The sequence below is a fragment of the Orbicella faveolata genome, unplaced genomic scaffold, assembly GCF_042242905.1.
Source record: "Orbicella faveolata isolate gen_17 unplaced genomic scaffold, um_ofav_v1 contig_12, whole genome shotgun sequence".
NCBI lineage: Eukaryota > Metazoa > Cnidaria > Anthozoa > Scleractinia > Merulinidae > Orbicella > Orbicella faveolata.
In genome coordinates, this window is record NW_028301539.1 from 33172096 (window position 1) to 33193421 (window position 21326).

General features: G+C 37.9%; 1 protein-coding gene across 3 annotated transcripts in view; it reads right to left on the minus strand.

Annotated features, from left to right (window-relative positions):
• Window positions 1–17803, minus strand: part of LOC110057823 (intermembrane lipid transfer protein VPS13C-like) — a 69233-nt gene extending 51430 nt beyond the window's left edge. For 2 of the 3 annotated variants that reach the window (XM_089283373.1, XM_089283372.1), the window contains exons 1-35: window positions 17351–17802; window positions 15422–15465; window positions 14476–14518; window positions 13907–14002; window positions 13316–13426; window positions 12519–12595; window positions 12331–12369; window positions 11946–12005; window positions 11419–11478; window positions 10991–11074; window positions 10775–10832; window positions 10443–10516; window positions 9778–9831; window positions 9198–9304; window positions 8686–8760; window positions 8453–8543; window positions 8313–8375; window positions 7839–7962; window positions 6998–7110; window positions 6259–6326; window positions 6085–6156; window positions 5212–5309; window positions 5010–5119; window positions 4458–4516; window positions 3678–3762; window positions 3363–3430; window positions 2871–2949; window positions 2538–2625; window positions 2335–2452; window positions 2100–2172; window positions 1843–1917; window positions 1340–1442; window positions 1106–1151; window positions 654–732; window positions 7–169 (exon numbers count right to left, since the gene is read on the minus strand). In XM_089283373.1, coding sequence (XP_089139499.1) covers window positions 7–169; window positions 654–732; window positions 1106–1151; window positions 1340–1442; window positions 1843–1917; window positions 2100–2172; window positions 2335–2452; window positions 2538–2625; window positions 2871–2949; window positions 3363–3430; window positions 3678–3762; window positions 4458–4516; window positions 5010–5119; window positions 5212–5309; window positions 6085–6156; window positions 6259–6326; window positions 6998–7110; window positions 7839–7962; window positions 8313–8375; window positions 8453–8543; window positions 8686–8760; window positions 9198–9304; window positions 9778–9831; window positions 10443–10516; window positions 10775–10832; window positions 10991–11074; window positions 11419–11478; window positions 11946–12005; window positions 12331–12369; window positions 12519–12595; window positions 13316–13426; window positions 13907–14002; window positions 14476–14518; window positions 15422–15465; window positions 17351–17447 — 2854 coding nt within the window. In that variant the 5' untranslated portion in view covers window positions 17448–17802. Of the gene's footprint in view, window positions 1–6; window positions 170–653; window positions 733–1105; window positions 1152–1339; window positions 1443–1842; window positions 1918–2099; window positions 2173–2334; window positions 2453–2537; window positions 2626–2870; window positions 2950–3362; window positions 3431–3677; window positions 3763–4457; window positions 4517–5009; window positions 5120–5211; window positions 5310–6084; window positions 6157–6258; window positions 6327–6997; window positions 7111–7838; window positions 7963–8312; window positions 8376–8452; window positions 8544–8685; window positions 8761–9197; window positions 9305–9777; window positions 9832–10442; window positions 10517–10774; window positions 10833–10990; window positions 11075–11418; window positions 11479–11945; window positions 12006–12330; window positions 12370–12518; window positions 12596–13315; window positions 13427–13906; window positions 14003–14475; window positions 14519–15421; window positions 15466–17350 lie in introns of all 3 variants that reach the window. The other variant, XM_089283374.1, reaches the window with a different exon arrangement.
• Window positions 17804–21326: the final 3523 nt, after the last annotated feature.

A 21326-nucleotide genomic window follows, 5' to 3' on the forward strand; every position in this document is an offset into this window, starting at 1 on the left:
AAATACCTTTCCAGTGGTTATCAAGTATCTGAATAAATCCAAGTTTAACTTGAGCACGAATGTCCCATGAATGAACGGCCAAATCTGTTGCAACATCTCGTATCTCCAGACTCAGATATGGATCACCACTGGTAGACTGTTCATCTGCCTTGTCCACTGTGATAAGAAGCTAAAAAACGACAAAGCTTTACTAAGAACCCCTAAACATTTCATCCCCTGAAGGAGTTGAGTCACGGTTTGGGCACCTTGAAATGTTTAACCTAAATTTTCAAGTTCGTCGTTTGTAATCCGTGCTAATCTTCTCCATCCTTAAGCATCCTTGTTCGTTTATGGTTTATTATTATCTCTTTGATGTCTCTCTATCTTAGTAAATGTCTATTTCCAGGTTTTCTTCAATTCCAAGGGAATCTTGTACGTGGTAAAAATATCTGAAAATACCGTGACTGAGCTCCTGTATGTACCTAACACTCTTCGAGCATAAGAACATAACTGAAGTTTAACCTCCGCAGACCAAAGCCACGAGGATCAACCTTTTATCCATCATCCTCAAGATGTACGTTTATGGAAGCCTCCAAATCGAAGCGACTGAGTGTCACGACCAGATTTTCATGGCCCGTGTGTGTTCGAATTGACAAGGTCCATCATAAATGTACCTTCTTAATGGTAAAATTCCCTGCTAATTTGATCTTGTCTATATCGCGGGCTTCCCTACCGACAGCGTGGTCTCCAGCACTGCAAAGATTCCAAACGCAATACATACATGTACATTACAAAGACGAAAGCAAGTGAAGGTTTTAAGAAACGTGGGACTCTAACAAAGGATAAGAAACAGTTTTCCAGCTGAATAATGGCAAACCCTAATATCATATCACTTTCCGACTGAAGACGAATGATACACAAGCAAACTAGTTCAACAGTACAAGCAGAGCCCAGAAATGTTACGATACACATAATACTACAAAAAAGTAAGAGAACCTTGCTAAGTTATTTTAAATTAATTATTTACTGAATAAATTATCTCCAATAAATTAAATGCAACATTATCCTTTTCTTGCGCTCAAATTCCTTCCGGTTAAAAACAGCAAAGGTTAACTGGCCTATGCACCTTTCCTCCGGAAGATTCTCTTCCGTGTCATACCAAACATCTTCATCTAGAATCAAAGAAATGACGAAATATCAACAACAAATGTAAAACTAAATGAATAAAACAGTGGCGTAACAAGCACCAAGTAAATATCGGAAAGAGACATTAATAAAACATTAATATATGTGTTTTGACGTATTATGTTTCGGGCTTAAGTAAAATGTCTATTGGATTATTATTTAAACTCTAACCTACCTTCTGTGCTGTGTAATCGTGCAACCATTGCATTATTGAATAAGGCTTGGAGATTGCTTGCCTCCTCTAAAGAAAGAGTAGACGAGCTATGTTTCCATTCGCTCTGATGAGAGATAATCACAACTGAAATAAATGATGGAACGTACTCCAATTCTATTGCGATTTGTAGCAAATGTGTTCAGATTTACCGTATTTTACAAATTCCCATCGCTTTGCCGATTTTCCCTAACAATTCAACACTTGAGTCAAGCCAGACACCCTGAAAGCATTATGTCTAGACCAAAATAATACCAAACGCTCTGGCAACGTTCAGAGAATTTGAATTTGGAGAATGATGCATAACACATTTAAGCTGGCTTTTCTACCTCCCAAACATTACTGGTAAAAGCTGTAAATTTACAGTTACAAAATGGTAAATTCATACGTCCACACTACGCCTCAAATAAATGTTTTGTTCTGCCTCAAGATAACCCACGACCCAATAAAGGGATAAGTTGTTTTACCTTCGAAAGGACGTCGGCTCGCTTTTCTTCAAGTAGGGAAGGCTGTTGCACTCCAAACGGTAAATGATCTAAGAACTTTAAAAAGTTCGGTCTAATGTTAGTGGTTCAGTAAATGATTCTTAAACTGAGACTGGCAGGAATATAAGTCTCTCATAATAGTGAGTGTTAAGAGCATGAGCTTTCTCAATGAGCAGTTTGTGCTTTAAGAGCAAATGCCGAATCAAAAATATTGTTTCAATGACGAAAGTATCTCATACCTTCATCAACATCTTGAATTTTTCATCTGATAATTTCAGGTGCAAAGATGGCAGAACAGATGACACTTTAAATCTAATGGACAAAATCACAAAGATGACGACTTGAGAAAATCTGATTTGGTAAATGATCTTTCTTTCTCGATTAATAAAATGCAACACATGATTGTTATAAAGCTGTATTGTTGATATGTTTCATAGTACTTGAGTTTTGCAAAAAGAGGAATAGTTTACTTACTCTGGCAGTTCAAGGTTATCAGTTGTTATGCTCTTTTGTAACTGCAGATTTAAGGCCGTTGATGGCAGAATGTGGTGAGGTGAACTGGAAATGCCTTGCACTGACTTCCAATTCAAACCTTCAAAAACAAATTATAGAATCTCAGGACACTGACGAAAAATTGTAACGTAACAAGTAACTCAAACAAAGTGTCAATGACTTACTCTTGTCAAAAATCATAACTTGAACATCATCCAAAGTCAACTCGAACTTGTCATAGAACATTTCCTCCAGCTCGTGATCGGACGCTTTCTAAAAGAAGCAGTAATGTCATCTATAAGCCAGTGCTCATCTCAGTAATTACACTTTATTTGAAAACCATCAGTAACAAAAGTAAATTAAAATTTGGCCGGAGTTCTCCGTTTTCGTAGGAAAGTCGAATGGGCTATATCAAAATCGTACATAAATAAAGTTTCGTTGTTTAAGTATTATTGCACAGTCTGGTCAACGTCAATTATATTTTATTTTGTGTATTAATATAATTTGTTGAAACATACTCGAACACTTGTGTCCCGAGAGGCCAAGTTACTGACAACTTTGAGATGTCCCAAGTCAACTGCCAAGACACTGCCATCCCTAAAAATACGAACATAAAAAAAAACAACAACAACATATAAAAACATAACACCAGTCAGTACGTATGTTATTTCTGCTTGATATGGGCAAAAAAAAATGTACCGTGTAGTGAAGATAATTTTATTACAATGTCGATTTGCAATTAAATCAGTTGATTGCTGCTAACAATGTAGAATTTTGACAGCTGTTAAAATTACGTGGCGGTGCCTTAATTAGCATAGATTCTAACCATTTTTCCTCTCTGTTTTCTCCTTAGTTTAGTTTCGACTGAGAAGATACATCAATCGAAACAGAGTTTTACCACATTTCCAAGCACCTTGAAGTTCTCCAAAACTACTTAACTCTCTTCTCGGTGTTTGGAAATGTGGTAAAGGATGGTCTCTCCTATTTGATATATTACTTAATATACATGCCTTTGCAAGGTTCCATATTCAGGAATCACAACAAAAGGTGACCTCACATCCAAGTCAAGATATGTGACCTTAAAAAAATGAGAATTCCAAAATTTCTATTTAATGTCATGCGCAAAAATGTAAATGAAAATACGCACAAATTTGCAAAAACAAGTTTGTTTTCCTGAGGACTACATCGTGTGGTTTAATTTAACTCAGTACTTCATTACTTTACATGACAATATTTACCATACTTAATAAATTTGTATCAGTTATCAGTAAGAATCAATTGATCATTCCGATAATCTAAGCAAGCAGCTCAATTTAATGTCTAACCTCATGCTGAGTAATTGCATACTCTAACCCTGCTCTGGTCCACATCCTCAGTTCCTGCAGCTTGTTCGCCGCTGCCACCTCAAGTCTTAAGTCACAGGATTAAGCATTAAATCAGTTATATCTTAGGGCCTGATCACATGGCGAATTTCAGCCCGGCTTCTGAAACAAATCTTCTTAAAACTCAAATCGGAGATTACATGGAGAAGGATTCAGCCCGGGCCGCAATTCAGCTCGGGCTGAAAAGCCTAGCCCTGTTTGAAAAACCGAGCAAGGATTTGAAAAATATCCCACGCAATGGAAACGGAATTTCAGCCCGGGCAGAAAAGCGAGCTTGGACTTACGCAGTGATTTTGTTTTCTACGAAACAATATGTCAGCCCGGGCTGAAATTTGTCACGTATAAATCGCAACAAAATTTCAGCCCCGCTAGCTGGGCTGAAATTTCAGCCCACGCAGAAATTCACCATGTAATCAGGTCCTTATTGCCCAAGTGCAAGGGCCGTTCTGGCGGAATATCGGCCCAAGAACTTGACGGTTCGGACCAAGTGGTCGGAGGTCCCACTCCGTGCGGGCAGTACGGTTCCGAGTAAGATTGACTACACGACTGAAAATGTTAAGAAAATAAACCACGATCACAGACAGGAAAGACACCCTAAACTTCAAGCGTGCAGTTGGACAAATGAAACTTAATGGAACTGAAAGTGTTCTCAGGCTTCTATGCCGATGGCCTCTATTACTAACAGTATAAGGCCTGTGTAAGAAAAAAAAAACGTTCACTTACTCTTGAAGCTTGGTGTTTTCTGGCATGTGGAAGAATGCGATAATCTTATCAATGGTGTGCTGTTTGGAAAAGTACAAAGTAGATGACAGACAATACATTTTTTTTGTCTTCAAGACTGCATGCAAGAAAAGGTAACTTGGTTTTGTGACTCGCTAGCAATAAGAAAACTAAACAAAACATGTTTAAGATTTGAAACATTCCTCCAGTCATAACAGTACATGTATAATGGCAAATGCGTCTCAGTGACAGGTTCACATTCCAAAAATGAGCTGGAACTAGCTTACAATTGAGGCTATAAGGGGAGTCTATTCAAAAGCAAATCACATTAATCTCCTTTTAGCGATCTTCCTCCTCATGAGCTTCTATTGCAATTTAACTCTAGTCCAATACCAAGAATATCAAAAACAGGTATATTCAATAACAACAAGCGTGAGCTACAAGTAAAGTCTGCATGACTAATAGGTGGTTTCAGATTCCATACAAAATACAACACTGCAAAAAGCAGAGGTAAAACTTCAAAAGATGGCGGACACATTTCCATATGTAACTTACCGAATCATAGATCATCTCAACCGGTTCCACTTTCAAGGAAACTGCATAATCTGCATTTCGTTCCAGAGGCTTAGTTTCTAAAGTACACTCTACTAAAGCTGTCCCCCGCCCTAAAATTCAAGAGGAAATGAATATTTCATAATTTCCAAGGAAAATCGCAACAAAGAGGTGGTAAAATGCTGCCATGAACATTCACACTCACTGTTAAGAGAATTTTTGGATGAAACTAGACACTGTTTGTTTTCGTTATCCTCTTCTGAAGAACCAAGCATCTTGAATCTGTTAATCTTGGCATGAAACCTATTAACCAAATCACAATGTCACAAATAATGCAATCGTGGAATTTTTCTATGTAAATTACGACATCAGAACGATCTACTCCGAGACAAGCTACAGTGGAACCCCGCCTTACGACCACCCCGTTAATACCGCCACCTTGTTATTACGGCCATTTTAATCTGGCCCGAACTAAAGCTCAGTCAGTCATAGTCTTATTTAAAGAACCCCTTTAATACGGTCACCCCGTTAAAGGAGCTCAGTCACGGTATTCTGAGTTATTTTGGCCACATACAAAATTACCTTTAAATGGTAGAAAACCTGAAAATAACAGTTTAATAAGATAGAAAAACACCAAAGAGATAATGATAAACCATAAAGGAACAAGGATGGCTAAGGATGGAGAAGATTAACGCGGATTACAAACGACGAATTTGAAAAAGTGAGGCTAAACTTTTCAATATGTGCAAACCGTGGCTGAGCTCCTTTAATATGGCCAGATTTTTGTGGCCCTCTGGTGACCGTGTTAACGGGGTTCCACTGTACTTACGATACCGTTCTAGTATTTATTACACTTTTGAGCAAGTACGCAGCTACTTTGTTGGTGTGCCTGAAGAAAATGTTTCCTGAGATCTCGGGGACCCCAAGGGGATTGGTGACATCTCTGTGACCTTAGAAGAACCGCACCAATATGCTTTTGATAACATGTTGATGACATGTTGATAACTAGGTTAGATGAGCTTGATTAAGTTTAACAACACCTTTACCTAAGATACTGTATGTTCTTAAGCTTGCTTACCGAAAAGCGCTCTGAGCTGGTCTGTGCTCTAAAGCTGCCTCAAATCCTTCTGTGTCAAGCTGAGCTATTTCACTGCAACGTCATGTCAATACAACAAGTTAAAATTTTAACTAATTACATGGCTCTGATAAAGAAATGTTGCAAACATTAAAAGATGCGTAGGATGTGACTCACCTGTTCTTCGTGTCACAGAGCACTAAGGTACACCTATCAAGGTTGAATGTTATTCTTGACTTTATGAACTGCAATGAAAAGATATAAACTCTACTGACGCCTAGAGAGAACCATTAATAGTTTAAAATACCCTGCATGTAAGTCATTTTGTAGACTACAGTGTACTTGAAATCCTCCGCGAGACTGGAAAAGTTAAAATTATGCAAATTAGAGAAAAAACGAGGAGGGAATGAGACTGTCGCTTTTCTGTTATTTCGCATTAGCGTATTTGCGTCGTATCCTAGAAAAAGAAAGGGACTGCTCGCAGTCTAGTCAATCTGGATAATTTTTTTAGACCTTTGGAAGAGAGGAAGGCCTAAGACCACCTGGCGAAGAACAGTTGAGAGAGAGAGGAACAGCGCAGGATGGCGTACATGGGATGAGGCAAGAGCTGCTGCAGCCAACAGAGAAAATTGGAGGCATTCTGTGGAGGCCTTATGTGCCACGAGGCACAAAGAAGCTAAGTGAAGTGAAGTGAAATTTTGTTTGAACTCAAAGTAAACTCCAGTACTATATTAGCTTACTATTATAGTCACTTCAGAGAACGTCCTCGACATTTCCTCAATAGGTTAACATTTGACCTTTCCTTTCATAACCGTATTGTCACTGTCGCTGACACTGTCAACGACAATGGTTAACGAATGGTTATCTTATCAGCTGGAATAAAGAAACTTACTTTGTTATTTATTTCTGCTCTCACCTCAGTGGGATATTTGACTCGTACGCTTTCATTGTAGTCAATAGCTTTATACAGCTTCTCTTTTTCCTCGGCGGGAAGTGCAGCAACTGACAATTTCGACCAAACGTTTTCTTCTGCAAAGGTCGCAAGATAGTTGCAATAAATCCGCAAATTGTACAAAAATTTCGATTGCATGTTTCAACTAGCTCTTGCTTTATTTTGTGGAAAGAAAAAGTTCAGTGAAACACATCAGCCAGGGGGAATAATTAGTAATGGTAACGACGAACACGCACTCCAATTTGAAGAATCTTGGAAACCTAACGTTTTAATTTTTCTCTTTCACAGACTTCTAGCAGCATCGCTGCATGTTAGCAAAGTATGTTGTGACAAGAACTACGAAAACAATTACTTTCTACACTTAAAAGTGGCGGCAGCAGCTCAACGGTAATTCAGGCCCAGTCCACAATGCGCAGGAGGAATTTGAAAACGCAGCTCTATTTCTACGGTTAGGCCCACCGTCCACACTAATCCGTCACGAAAACGGAGCTTTTCGTAAACGCTCTTCACACCGGAGGAACTTGACATCACGATAATCATGTAATTTCCCTGTCTGGGTTTTCCTCAAAACAGAAATCTAAATGACCGGTGATTGTTGCGTTTTCAAATTTCCCAGTGTGGACGGGAAATATTTGACGCGGTGTTTTCAGAGTGAAACCTCCGTTTTCAAATTCCTCCACTGTGGACGGGCCTCAATCTAATGGTGAGCTAACCTCCGTTAATGGCATAGCTGTTGATGAAGTTCTGAGCACAATGTCCAGTACCAGTGATGTTATAATGCACCACAATACATTGATTCACTTACCTTGCTTCTCTTTATTCATGATTCCTTCATAGTCAGTGGAACTCCCAGATCCAATACCAAGCCATAACCACCAGGGATTTGACTTGCGCCTTTTACTAGGATTAAACAATTGGCTGCGAGGAACCTGATTAAAAATGGTTATGTTGTGGTTTACAACAAATCGTAAAAGCAGTCTTCAGTTCTAATTGAAACTCTAACTGGTGTCGAACTGGTGTCGAAAGAATATAACAATTACTTGAAGTTAAGTTACTTCGAGCTACTTCAAGTTAACCTCTAAATTCCAATTCGATTTGGAAACAGTGGACGAAGAGCCTGTCTGTGGGATGTCCCACTACAAATTCCTGTTTATTGAATTATTTAGTTGTTTATTTAACTGTTGCATGTTTGAAAGGATTGAGCTAGTAAGATAAAAAAAAAAAAAAGGTTTCAGCACCCACTCCGACCAGGCAACAAATAAATTATCTCGACACTTACTTCTAATTCTGCATGCCTTCTTGCAATCAAAATGCTTGGAATATCAAGTTTATCCTCCAGTGACTAAAAGAGAGAGGATTAAGGTAAAGTTAAACGATTTTGATGACTCACAGATTCTGTATAGAAACAATTTCTTATACCTTTATTGCGGGTAGCACAGTCGACTCTTCATCTTCGTTCAAACCCCTCAACTTTCTCTCCCAAAGTTCTTTGTACAGCTTATACTTTCGCCTATATAAAGACAAACACACTACCATGTTTTCACCAGTTTGTTTCTCTGACAAGAACATGTTTACTTTGCCAATTACAAACTGTACAACAGCCGTACAGTTGGCTTCAACAGTGAAAAAACCTCTGGTTTGCTATTGTGTACCTGTGTTCTTTTATGCGACTCCAAGACCAACATCTAATTTTCTCCTCACAAATTGCTGTGTATGCATATTTCCACCTGCAAATTTAAATCAAATTTGCTTTGGATTAAAAAGAAATACGTGACACTTTGGAAAAAATGTAAGGTCTTTGCTTAGCTAGAACGATCTCCGCTCGTATGCACAATGTACATGTAAACTGTCATTTTGGCTCAAGGTCAGTGAATTGACGGTGTATTGATATAGCTGTGGCTCATTCCTGGATGTTGAAGGGTTAAAAGAGCAATGAGGTGGTTTCCGAACTTGAAACGTTTAGCCTAAATATTTCAAGTTCGTCGTTTGCAATCCGTGTTAATCTTCTCCATCCTCGTCCCTATATGGTTTACTATAATCTCTTTGGCGTTTTTCTATCTTTGTAAACTGCTAGTTTTAGGTTTCCTTCAATTTTAAGGCAGTTTTTGTACGTGGCCAAAATAACTCCAGATAACTCTACTTTTACAACTATGTTCATGTTTACCATGCAGCTGGCTCCACTCGCACTGGTATTGTTGGTCGATATTTCTGATACGGTTGATTGACGGCCATCAGCTCAAACGATTCAATCAAATCCATCACGTTATGAAACTACGTCAAGCAACACAAAGAGGAAAAGATACGTACAGATACAAATGTAAAAACAATGTAAATACAATGTAAATACGAATGTAAATACAATGCAAGCAGCTAGTTTGTTTTATAGGCATTATGCCATACTCAAAACAATTACTCACTGACTGATACTTGCTCAAAATACACAAAGGTATTTTCGTACAACATCTACAGTAAAGCTTTACAGTGAACCAAAAGGTTTCGTAGTCTTATCTTGGAAAACTACTGTAAAGTGCACAAAAAAAAATGTACAACTTTAGAGCAACAATTTGGTCTTGTGCAGAACAAGAAGACTGAGGGCTCGTGAACAAATGAATTACAGCGGTAGTACTGTAGTCCAGTCCTAAGAGCCGGGTTAAGTTAAACTGCCATCATTGCTCGCCTGGTTAAAACAATAAAAGACATTGTGAATGTCTTGCATTCTTTCTCTCCAAGTTCCGTCTACTAACCTGGTTCTGGGAGAACGCCAACAACAGTTCCTGCTGCAATACTTCAATTAAAAGCTGAAAACGCAAATACAGTTTATAGTAACAACGCCAAGTACTAAGTGATATAAGAAGTTCAACACATCTTCATTACATTTGTATTTCTGCGATTTACATCATTCTCATTCTCTGTTTCATTCCTTTCTGATTAAGATGAACTCAACAGATTGGACTGCTTCCTATGTATGGGTCTTCATAGCTCGGTTGGTAGAGCAGTGCAGCCTTAATTTACAATTGCTCAAATTGGAATTTACAGCTACGATGGTCGATAAAACGTTTATTTGAAGGTCCTAATGCCTACAGCCCAGTCCAGCGTGTGCACAAAGTGTGTGGCGTTATTACTGTGTTTGTTTAGTTACCTTAAGTTATTAAAGGCTTAGTTAATTCAGACCCACGCAACACTGATTTCAGAGAAGGGGGAGAAAAACTAATCACAAAGCAATGTACTAACGGTAATTAAAAAGGTCTGTTCAAAACTGGATTTACCACAGGACGTTTTCTTTCCATTAGGTTCAAAAAAGATCTTCAACTCTATCCAGTGCCCAACAATATATAAATACAGTGCCAGTTAAATGACTGTATACGTAATAACCTAGTAAAACGGAATTTGAAATTGTACAAAGTTTTACCTTTGGTGTATCAAGCACTATATCTGATGACTGGTCCATAACCACGTGGCATTCTGCAGACAAAGGCTTCAAAACTATTGGGACAAAATAATCAACACAATCATTGAGGATACCAGTGCTGGAAATAATTTTTTACAAATAAATCTTAACATTAAACTTAGATTGATAAACCTAGCCTGCGTAGTAGGCGTTAAAAAAAAAACGGAGCATGAGGAGGCAAAGCGCGGATGAACGGATGTTTTAATTTTTGCCTCTCTACCCCTTCCCCGTTTACGCCCGCAACGCAGCCTATGATAAACCATGCTTTCTCGACCCATTTTAATGGTACATACCGAATTCATAATCAGATGGAGTGCTTCCTTTGCTTGAAACACCGTGACTCATTAGATTCTGAAAAAATAATGACAGGATCACAATTCGTAACAAGTTTGGACAATCGCTACTAGTTCAAAAACAGCTAAATGACAACAACATCAACTTAGAATATAGCAATCTAAGAAGAAATCGTTTCATATAACGTTATATACTTTTTTTTTTTTTTTTTTTACCTTCCAAGAACTCTGAGATCCAAAAAACTGGGCTGAGGTCAGATTGGTGTTCCAGTATACTGACAGGCAATCAAGACTAACTATCTGTAAATTAACAACATTTACATGTAGTATTATCAGCTGCTGGATCCTTTGGTATACAGAACTTGTTAGTTCAAAGAGGCTTTATCTCTTACAATTTGTTAAAAATAACAATAACATTTTGTTGGAATCATTGACCAACGTAAACTGCGTATGCATTGCGGCCTGTGATCACATTTTGGCCAATACCATGCTTTGAGATCCTGAGAAAATAATCGTCATTGTTCTGAGTGCAAAGCAATGACACTTGGGACAAACTGGTACGCTCTCAGTCCAGTAAAAATCCTCATTTGTGATTCTTTGTAACACTATCGATAACGTCCTCCCCAAATGGGACGCTTTAATACCTTGTAAACGGTCTTGACTGATGCATCTACAACACACTCCTGCCATAATTCATTTGTCGTCTGAAAAAAATGAATTGAGCAGAACTTAGTGCAGAGACCTAATAATTGACACTAGGCGCCCGAGTACGATTCTCAACAGTCACTGCTAGGAAAGAAACCTTTTTTCCAATACTCACGCCACAATTCAGGCACAATGCACTGTAAGGGTGTACACAAGTTCTCGACCTTAGCTTGTACTCTGGCACCAAATGTTACTTGGGTATATATATGTTCTTGGAGAACCCAGTGTCTGAACGCAGCACTATTTTGTCCCACTGCCCAGGCACCAGTGCTCAGGCACCAGCATTCAATTTGTGCCATTAGTGCATCTTACTGAATCAGTATGTCGAAAAGGTGATTCAAACTCTTGTTCGTCACTTCTTTAGTACTGAACACAGGAATAGAGTTATTGTAAATGTAACTTAGGACATGGATGAGATCGGCAGTATCATTTTGGAATACATTGCAGTTATGATCTTTAAACGTACCTCTGCAGAGAGATTCTGAAGAGTAAAACCCACAGCAAATGGAGCATCTGGAGATGTTATCTGTCATAAAAAGGTTGACACTAATAAGTCTGACTAAAAGTCCTCGAGTGCACTAGCTTGAAATAAATTCTACATGGTAGGAGACTGGACAGCTAGCCAGGAGTAGCCTCAAATACACCTCAAGGACAGCTGGGAAATGCCAAAGGGGATGACCCCAAATAACGAAGGTCCCTTGACCAGCTGCATGCATAAGTAAGTAATAAGTAAGTAGTACAGTGGAGCCCCGACTTATGGTCACCTTGTTATTACGGCCACCTTTTAACACCTGAATGTCCTCCCAACTAAATACATTCAAGGGTTTTTATACAGCGGTTATTTTACGTACCTTATCTTCATAGCGAAAGTGAATGTTCTTCACTGATATCTATGATGCAACATTAACAAATAGAGAGCTGTAAGCTAATTGCACTATTCACCTGAAATAGTATTTCATTTTCATACGTCTGCAGTTGAGAACTGTGTAAGAGTATGAATTAATTCACCGTGATAACCTGGTATGCAATTTTAACTTACCTTTAAGTTCTTTACCACTTGTGCAACAAGTTTGTCAACAAAGGAATCTGAACCATCTGCAACATCTTTTGTCTCTTCTAAATAAAATGCAACATAATTAACTACTGTCCCTTATGGGTCAGTGTTCCAGGGGGTTAACTCCCTATAATGGCCTATACAGGAAGGCTCCGCCCAAAAGTGGTATCATGTTCAGTCTTCAGGTATATAAAAGGGTAGGGCTTTCACGAGTCCAGGTACATGAAAGGGCAGGGGAATCTGACGTTTAGTTATTTTCAACTGGGCCTTAAATTAAAATATTCCAAACAGAGGCACCTTATGGCTGTATCATTTCAATTATTAGGCACTACATGAAAATGACAAGAAGACTTCCATTTCAGTGATTTATTCATAATACGGGCCAGTTATGAAAGTATGTCAAAGGGGTAGCTTTTTTCAAATAAAGGTATACAAAAAAGGTACCTTTTCTGGCAAAATGGTATACCAAAAACTAACAGGCAGAATGTCAGGGCAGGCCCTCCACATTTAGAACTTTGCAGAGTACCCCCCTACCCTCCCACCTGGGGAAATGTTAAACAGATCTGCCAAGTGAATTTCTTGAGTCACCTGTTTAGTGATTAACAATAACTTCAGTGGAAAAAAAAACAATTATACTTCCCATTTTTGAAAAAAAAATACCAAAAATTTTCTGCAATCTGTTTGTGATATAATGAAATGACATATATACTGTATATTACTGCTTCATAAGTAAATTCCAACATAATACTCATAGTGATTTATTTTTATCAGTCTCTGCTAACCTTCAGATGCATTGCTGTCTGTTTTTTCCATTCTCTGTTCAATTTGAGAAAGTCGTTTCCGTTTTGCTGCAATTTCAGATGCTTCTGCTCTCTCTGGGTCATATGTTCTGTCTATGAAAAAAACAGACATTATGTATTACAATTTAAAGGATTTACACTGTTTGGAAACCAATGGATAAACCAAATGGGTAACAGTACAGAACCAATAAATTAATTATTAAATGATACTAAATTGATGTAAACTTTTATTGAAATTTTTAAAGTCCAGTTGTCAAAATTAAAAACAGGTTGAAATTGTAGGGTAGTTTGCCAAGATCTTTCTGTTTTTAATGTCATTTTTATATTTCTAATTATATTTATTATTTATTTTTAATTACATTTATCATTTATTTTTAATTATATTTATTATTTATTTTTAATTATATTTATTATTTATTTTTAATTATATTTATTATTTATTTTTAATTATATTTATTATTTATTTTTAATTATATTTATTATTTATTTTTAATTATATTTATAATGTCATTCTGGTTTTAATGTCATTTGACTTACTGCATCAAGTAGGCTACTGCAGACTTATCACCTTACCTCGTATTGGTCCTGCCATCAAATACACATCATGGACTACTATGTCAAATGGTTGAGAATAGAGGTCGGTCCATGGAATTGTCAAAGATATTTTGCCTGTAATTTGAAAGAGTTCCGGGTGTTGGTTTATAAACACATATTAAATTAATTACATGTACCTACTGTAGCTGACACTTAACTAGGCAATATGTGGAATGAAACTTGCGATTTTCGAGTTATTCCCCTGCCTTCTATGTGCAAAACAAAATATGACTAAGGGAATGAAAGAGACAAGTAAATGACGTGCAAACACAGAGAGACAGACCGAACTATATGAGCAGTGGGTATTTGAAGGAATTGGTCAATGTTCAAAATGTTAGTTACTTCATGCTATTTTAGGGTTGTTCAGTTCAACTGATGAAATAACATGTGTGATTAGGATATTAAAAGGGGTAAGATTGGCCCAATTTTTTCGATACAGTGCCTGGTAGGGAACATTCAGGGAAAATTTCAAAAAAGTTGTTCAGCAACTTTTATTTCTGAGGAATCACCTTAAGGATACAACTTTGATCAGGCGTAGAGGAACTTACCAACATAACCATGGGTCACCTCCACTGGAAGATGAAAACCATCCTTGAAAACAACAGTTTGCAACGTAATAAATTATCATACAGTGAGGAAGGAATTAATAAATAAATGCATGGTCAGTAGTATAATAATTATCATTCTATAACATGTCAGCCGACAGTATGAATGACATCCCACAGGTACATGTAAATGCATGAAACTTCATGAACAAGTTCTTAACGTCAAGAGCAACGTACGGCCTGAGGGCAATTATCTGAGGTAGAAAAATCAATGACCCCCCACAAGGAATCTACCCTGCCTGGGAGGTGCACTGGCCAAATGGTTAGTGTGCTTGCCTCAAGCAGTCTAGGTTCATCTAGCCCTGATAGGAGTCATTGGGTTCAACTGATGTACATTTGTACTTGGACAAGATGTTTTACTCTCACAGTGGCCCTCCCCACCCAGGTGTATAAATGGATTACAATGAAGTTATAAATGCTAGGAGTTAAACCCTGTAAGGGAGGCATAGTGGCCTGATGGTAAGTGCACTCAATCCCGGATCGAGCAGTCGGGGTTCAAGCCCTGGCCAGGGACATTGTGTTGTGTTGTTGGGTGCAGCACTTTACTCTCACAGTGCCTCTCTCCAGCCAGGTGCATAAACCAGTACCAGTGAATTTAATGCTGGGTTAACCTTTTGATGGGCTAGCATCCCATTTAGGGGCCGGGGGAGTACATGTAGATTGAAATACTCCTAGTCGCTCCATGCTACTGAGAAACCGGGATCTATTTAAAGCTCCAGCCTGATAAGCCATTTGGCTTGTATACAGAATTTACCTTTTTAAATTAAATTTTTAAAGCCCTATGATGGACTAACATCCAATCCAACAAGAAGTATAATTTATCCAGTTAGTGTACACTAGCTAGCTCCTAAAATGTAAACTATTTGTAACATCTTCATTAAAAACTTACCAATGCATCATCTCTCAACTCAAGATCTGTAAGAATAACATTTCCTACAAAAGGAGAAATTTGTTTTGTCACTATCATCATTGCAACAGTCTTTTCATCACAAGGTGACAAGGGACTGACCATTTGAGTTACAGCATGCATGTAAAGAATTAAGTCGTGTCAGATAGCCCACGGCTAAACAGTGTATTTTGCAGTTTGGTTAGTGGATCCTGTTCTTTACTTGCCAGACAGGCAAGTGAAGTCTTCTTGGCATTTTTTTTTAGAAAATTCAAATTATAGAAATACTAGCTATGAGACATGAAATTTTACGGGGCTAATTAATAAGAATGACTTTTATGCTAGTTAACAATTAGACCCGTAGCCTGGAAGGGCTACGGGTCAATAGCCCATGAGGCGAAGCCAAATGGGCTATTGACCCGTGGCCCTTGAAGGCGAAGGGTCTAATTGTTTTAGTATCACCGAACTAGTCGGACAGAAAAGGCAATAATAAAGTTAGCAAATGCTAGTTGAAGAAATATTTATTTGGGAATAAACCAAAAGAAAGCCCCACACTTGATTGTGCCACTTTCACTACTAGAGAGCTATTACTAATAGCCCTCTAGTAGCGTAGTAAAATGTAAGATTAGTCCACAGATTGCCCAATTAGGGCAAGCCTGAAAGTTGGGTTTATTTGAATCCTGCCTTTCCAAGTTCAGTAATCATTTTTCCTGGAAGTTCTAAAAGTATTAGGCAGCATGTAGATCACAGCATTTCCTCAGCGTACTGTTCGAGCCTTCATCAGATGATGAAGTCAACTGGTTAAACATCACCTATAAAGCAGAATGCTCCATTAAGAGAGTGGCTCAGAGATGACAGGAAAGCCATTCAACAACAGACCAGCGAAGGAACAACTCACCAAAACAACGAGGACCATAATGCAGTAATGTGTAGTTCCAGAAAATATGAATACCTCCCCCATCGAAGGGTTTTTTTCTAAGAACCCCCCCCCCTCTCCTCACCACCACCATCTTTCTAGAAATTCCAGCTAAGCTTCATGCATTTCTTTAAATTTTATGGTCTTCCAGAACCCCTCACCCCCCAGGAAATTCCAATCCCGTCTGTAGGGGGAGTATCGATATTTTCTGGAACTGCATAATCACAGCTGTTGAAAACCAACCAATCACAGTGGACCATCATGCTTTATAGGAGACAGACTATTAAACTTAGTATTAATATTATTATTAATAGTATTACAATATGATCATGCTCCCTCGTCCCCCAAAACCCCTTGGAAACCCTCATCATTCAACCCCTCGCCACATTCCCTTTCATGAATATACATGTACTTGTCTGGCACATAGCAGGTGTCAACAGGCCCAGACACACAGACAACACTGTGCTAAATGAAAATTGGGAAAACTAAAACATAAATCCTTGACATGTAGAAGCTTCACTAGATAAAAACTGATAACAATATATTAGAAGGTTATCAACCTAAAAGCAATCAGCACGGTTCGACATAAGCAATAGACAAACGACACGCGTTTATTATTTATGGCACAGGAAGAAATAACATGTAACGCAATACCAGTCAGGAGTCACGCACGCTAAAATATGCGTATAATAAGGTAAAATACAAACAGATACTGCAAAATTGTCAAGTACCTACCGCGATCACGACTGTTAATTAAATGAAGCTTTAATTCAAAGCTGTCCTTATGTTTAAGCCTTTTCCAAGACCGAATGACCCGCTATTAAAACCTCTATGTAATGTGAGCGTCTGTACAGTATCTTCCTTGGCATGGGTGGCAAGTGAGAGCGCTTATTTCCGCAATTGCTTCTTAAGATTACTTTACCAAAAGGAGTCTTTTTTAGATACTTAAATAAATACTTAACTTGTTTTATTTGTACTTGATGAGCGTATTCGATATAAATCATATGTTTTCTCACCTTTTAAAATCCCAAGATTGAGATTCGAGCTGTCCAAATCCTTAATGTATTTTCCAAGAATTCCATTTAGAATCGAGGCAACGAGAGACTCAAACATGTTTCACTGATTTCTTGACTGCACTGATAAAATAATGTCACCTTCACAGAGAAGCTCGGCTGTAGCAGTACGTGATGTCAAAGAAGTTAACGTATTTACAAAAATTCACAAGTTCGCAGCTGAAATCTTCGTTTTCCCAGCTGGCATGAAGCGAAAAGATGTTCTCGCTGACTCGAGTCGCTAACCTTTTGCATTTCCTGTTCCAGGCCAAAGTTACAGACAAATATATTGTCTAGAGGTCCGTTTCCTAGAAGGCCACATCGAGAAGAATCGCTAGCTAGAATATCTTATCAAAACAACGTATTCGTTACAGAATATGCAAATACACTTTCCCAAAGGACGCTATCCTCTTAGCCGGAGGGGCCTGGGCACTCGAAAACGTCGCGGGTAAAAGGCTCAAAAAGACCCAGGAATAACAATACATTTATTTGACATGAATGTAAATGATTATGTTATTGCTGATACAGTGTTCGGGTCCCCTGTGCAAATACCTCTTCCTTTTATTTTACATATACTCTGTCTTTCTTTATAAGAATATAATTTATAACAATGTCGAAGCCGAATTTGCGAAATTTTAAGAATATAGACAAAATCCGATCGAGGCTAAGAGAATCGTTCGAATTTTGGTTACAAATGACAAAGAAACAATTATCTTTGAACGGATTTTTGTAACAAAGAAGTAAAACAGCATTGAAAAAATATAAAATTAAAATTAAATTAAAATTAAATTAAAATGTAAGAAAAATAAAACAACCTAAAAATAAACTGAATATAAAATAGAAACAAAATACAAATAAAATGAACAAATAGAAACAAAATAAAAAATAACATGAAAAAATAAAACTAAAATAAAATATAACGAGCTAAAAATGACATTGAAAATCAAATCAAAGCATTTGATTGTCATGAGAAACAAACGCATGCCGGCTGCTAACCTCGTGGTTTCTAGAGGTTGATTACGCTAGACTACTAGCTTTTCCTGCCATTAGCTACATACCGGACAGCGGATTCATGAGTGGTGCTCCGAGAAGGGCCAGGAACGCGCAGCAGCTGACTGCAGAACCAGCCAAGCAAACCCACCAGCCTGAAATGTCAGTCATCGTCCACCCTCTGGGGGTCTGGACCAGGCCATGGCAGGCTGGGAAACAAAGCTGAGTTTCCACTTAGTATAAAAGACCAATTTTCTCACACATGGTTTATGTAACATGGGTAGGAATCGACCGGAATCGTGTCTGACTTGTCAGATTATCACATTTTCCCTTTGCAGTCAAGTTATAGAACTGCGTCTCGGCTATGCTGCAGTAAAGAAGCCCGTTTTGTAAGATTTATTTGCCTCCACACTACCAAATATAATCACACTGAATGAAAAACGGGGTATTATCGAGTCGCAAGGGTGTTAAGTCAGATATTTTTTTGGCACACTACCACCTCGGGTGACCCTCTGTGTTTGGAACGTCGTGCCCGTGCGGATTAGTACGGACCATTGATAGGGACGACAACAACGGCAACGAGAACGTCACCAAGCAGTAAAATGGCTGTGCACGTGCGTTATAAGTCCTTGTGTATTTCTTGTGTATTCCTCTGGAATAAATACCATTCAAAATTTCAGAATGAAGGCTACTGTTAAACATCACGGGTAACGGCGGTCGCAACGGGATGCTTTGAAGTCGACGCTTTGAAGTGTTACTGAAATGCGAGAACGGCAAGAAAGAGAACCCTTCAGATCATTTAATGTCAAAGTGAAACGAGAAGCAGCAATGCCTGCTGTAAACATCAATGGCTGGTCGTTCCTGATACTTTGTCAGTACAAAAGAATGTGACCAAAGTAAGCTACAGAGTTGAATACCATGGTTACACTTTTTTTCGTAAGACTTAAAGATAAATCAACTTGAAAACAAGATATTTACATGTACAGTGATTGTCTTTGCAGGAAAATCGCATAACGGACATAAAAAGTAAATTACCGTAATAATAATAATAATAATACTAATAATAATAATAATAATCGAATATTTCCTCAGGATAACCCTTCAGTACAAAGTACTGTTATCAACGGGGTCCTGCTAAGAATTAAAAACTAATAAACAAGAATTATTAAGATATATAAAATAAGATACATATTAAAAACCGTTAAAAATACAATAGAAATTACAAGTAATAATCGTCTAAGGCTTTCCTAAATAAAACTCTAGAATTAATGTTTCTTAAACTTAAAGGCAATAAATTAAAAATCGAGGCACCTAAAAAATAAAAGCTACGGCGTGCAAAATCCAGTCTGACTTTTGGTAGTTTTGCAGTTTTCCCATTGTTGCGAGTGTTTAAAGCGTTATGATGTAATCGGTGAAAATAGTCTTTAAATGGAAAGCATGCAGTTCCATTGAGGCAGTCAAATACAAAGCAGCACGCTCTTTTTTGTAACGATTTTGTTACGATTTAGCGCTCTCCTACCAAAAAGCGCCCACACCCATTTCTAATAAGCGTTCATCCCCTCAAGAGCATTTTCTTTTCCAATAAACGCCCCACAGCGAAAGTGACATTCAAGCCGCAAACTCATTCGTCTCATATTGATGAGACGAACGTTAACTAATTCTGAGGTCTGCTTTTTCATCTGAATTATGACTATCCATCAGCACCCATTTTGTTACGGTTCTTGCGATCGAGTATCTGTTATTTTTCACCTTAAGCACTGAGTCACATTCAAATGTTTATTTTCAAACAGAAATAAGCGTCCAGTCGCTAATAAGCGACCCGTCTCCAGTTAGCGCCCTCTTGAGTTGCCAAACGTAAATTAGCTCCCTGGGCACTTGATAATTCATAAGAAAAGCTGTCAGGGTATATAACCAGAATATAATTTTGTTACATACGTTAATGTAGCTGTCGTAGACTGACTTCAAATAAACTGATATTCCTCAGTTAGTGGGGCAATTTGAGGAAATCCAAGTCAGATAAACTTAGAGGACGCGTGTAAGTTGTTTCAACGTCTTTAACAATCTTTAACGGGATCAGCTTCATGAGGTAGGCAGAAATGGGAGTTGATTATTTGATGGCTCGCTTGATTCTAATAGTTTGTTATTAACAATGACTGCGATTACGTTCATTAGCTAAGGTAAAACCTTCTTTGGCCTTTTCCTCTGGTGTCAGCTGGTGATAGGGTTATTTGAGGTGTTAAAATCCCTCTTCTAATGGTGGCCACAAAGTCAAAATGGTGTTAGACTGGAGTCAGGGCAGAAATAAGTTCTATGAAAGCTTAACTGTGTAATGTTCTTTACACAACGCTCTGATGGTGGATTCATGGCAACACCAACCTGCCGGTGCCACCATGTTTTGTCAACACGCTCATTTGAGCGTAGCAGCTTACAAGTGGAACATATTTCACGCATCAATGTACTTCAACGAGTACGCTCTGATTAATGACAAGAAAATGCTCTTTTGTGAAATTAGCTGACCTAGAACTCAAACGGGTCACTAACTGATACGCTGCCAGGTTGTAAAAAAAAAAAATCTCGCCCGTTGCCAGGTTCACATGCCTAGCAACTTAAACTATTCTATTCAAAGCAGAATAGAAATGTTACGATCGCCAGAAAAATACTAGCTTATGTCTATAATCGAGTATTAATAGAAATACAAGCTTACAAATTGATAGTAACACTTAATTTTCTATCAACAACTATGAATTTTAGATGAACGTAAAACTGTAAATCATAAGTGCTAGATAATTACAAATATGCTAGAACTTAATTACTTTGTAGTAAAGTGCTGAAAAATAAACTGTAATTTATCTTCTTTGGGAAATTCTTTCGCATTTGGATTAAATAAAATCTGACTTTAATTTTCATGAAGCAGTGATTTATCTTCTGTAAGGTAACCCTCCAATTCGAT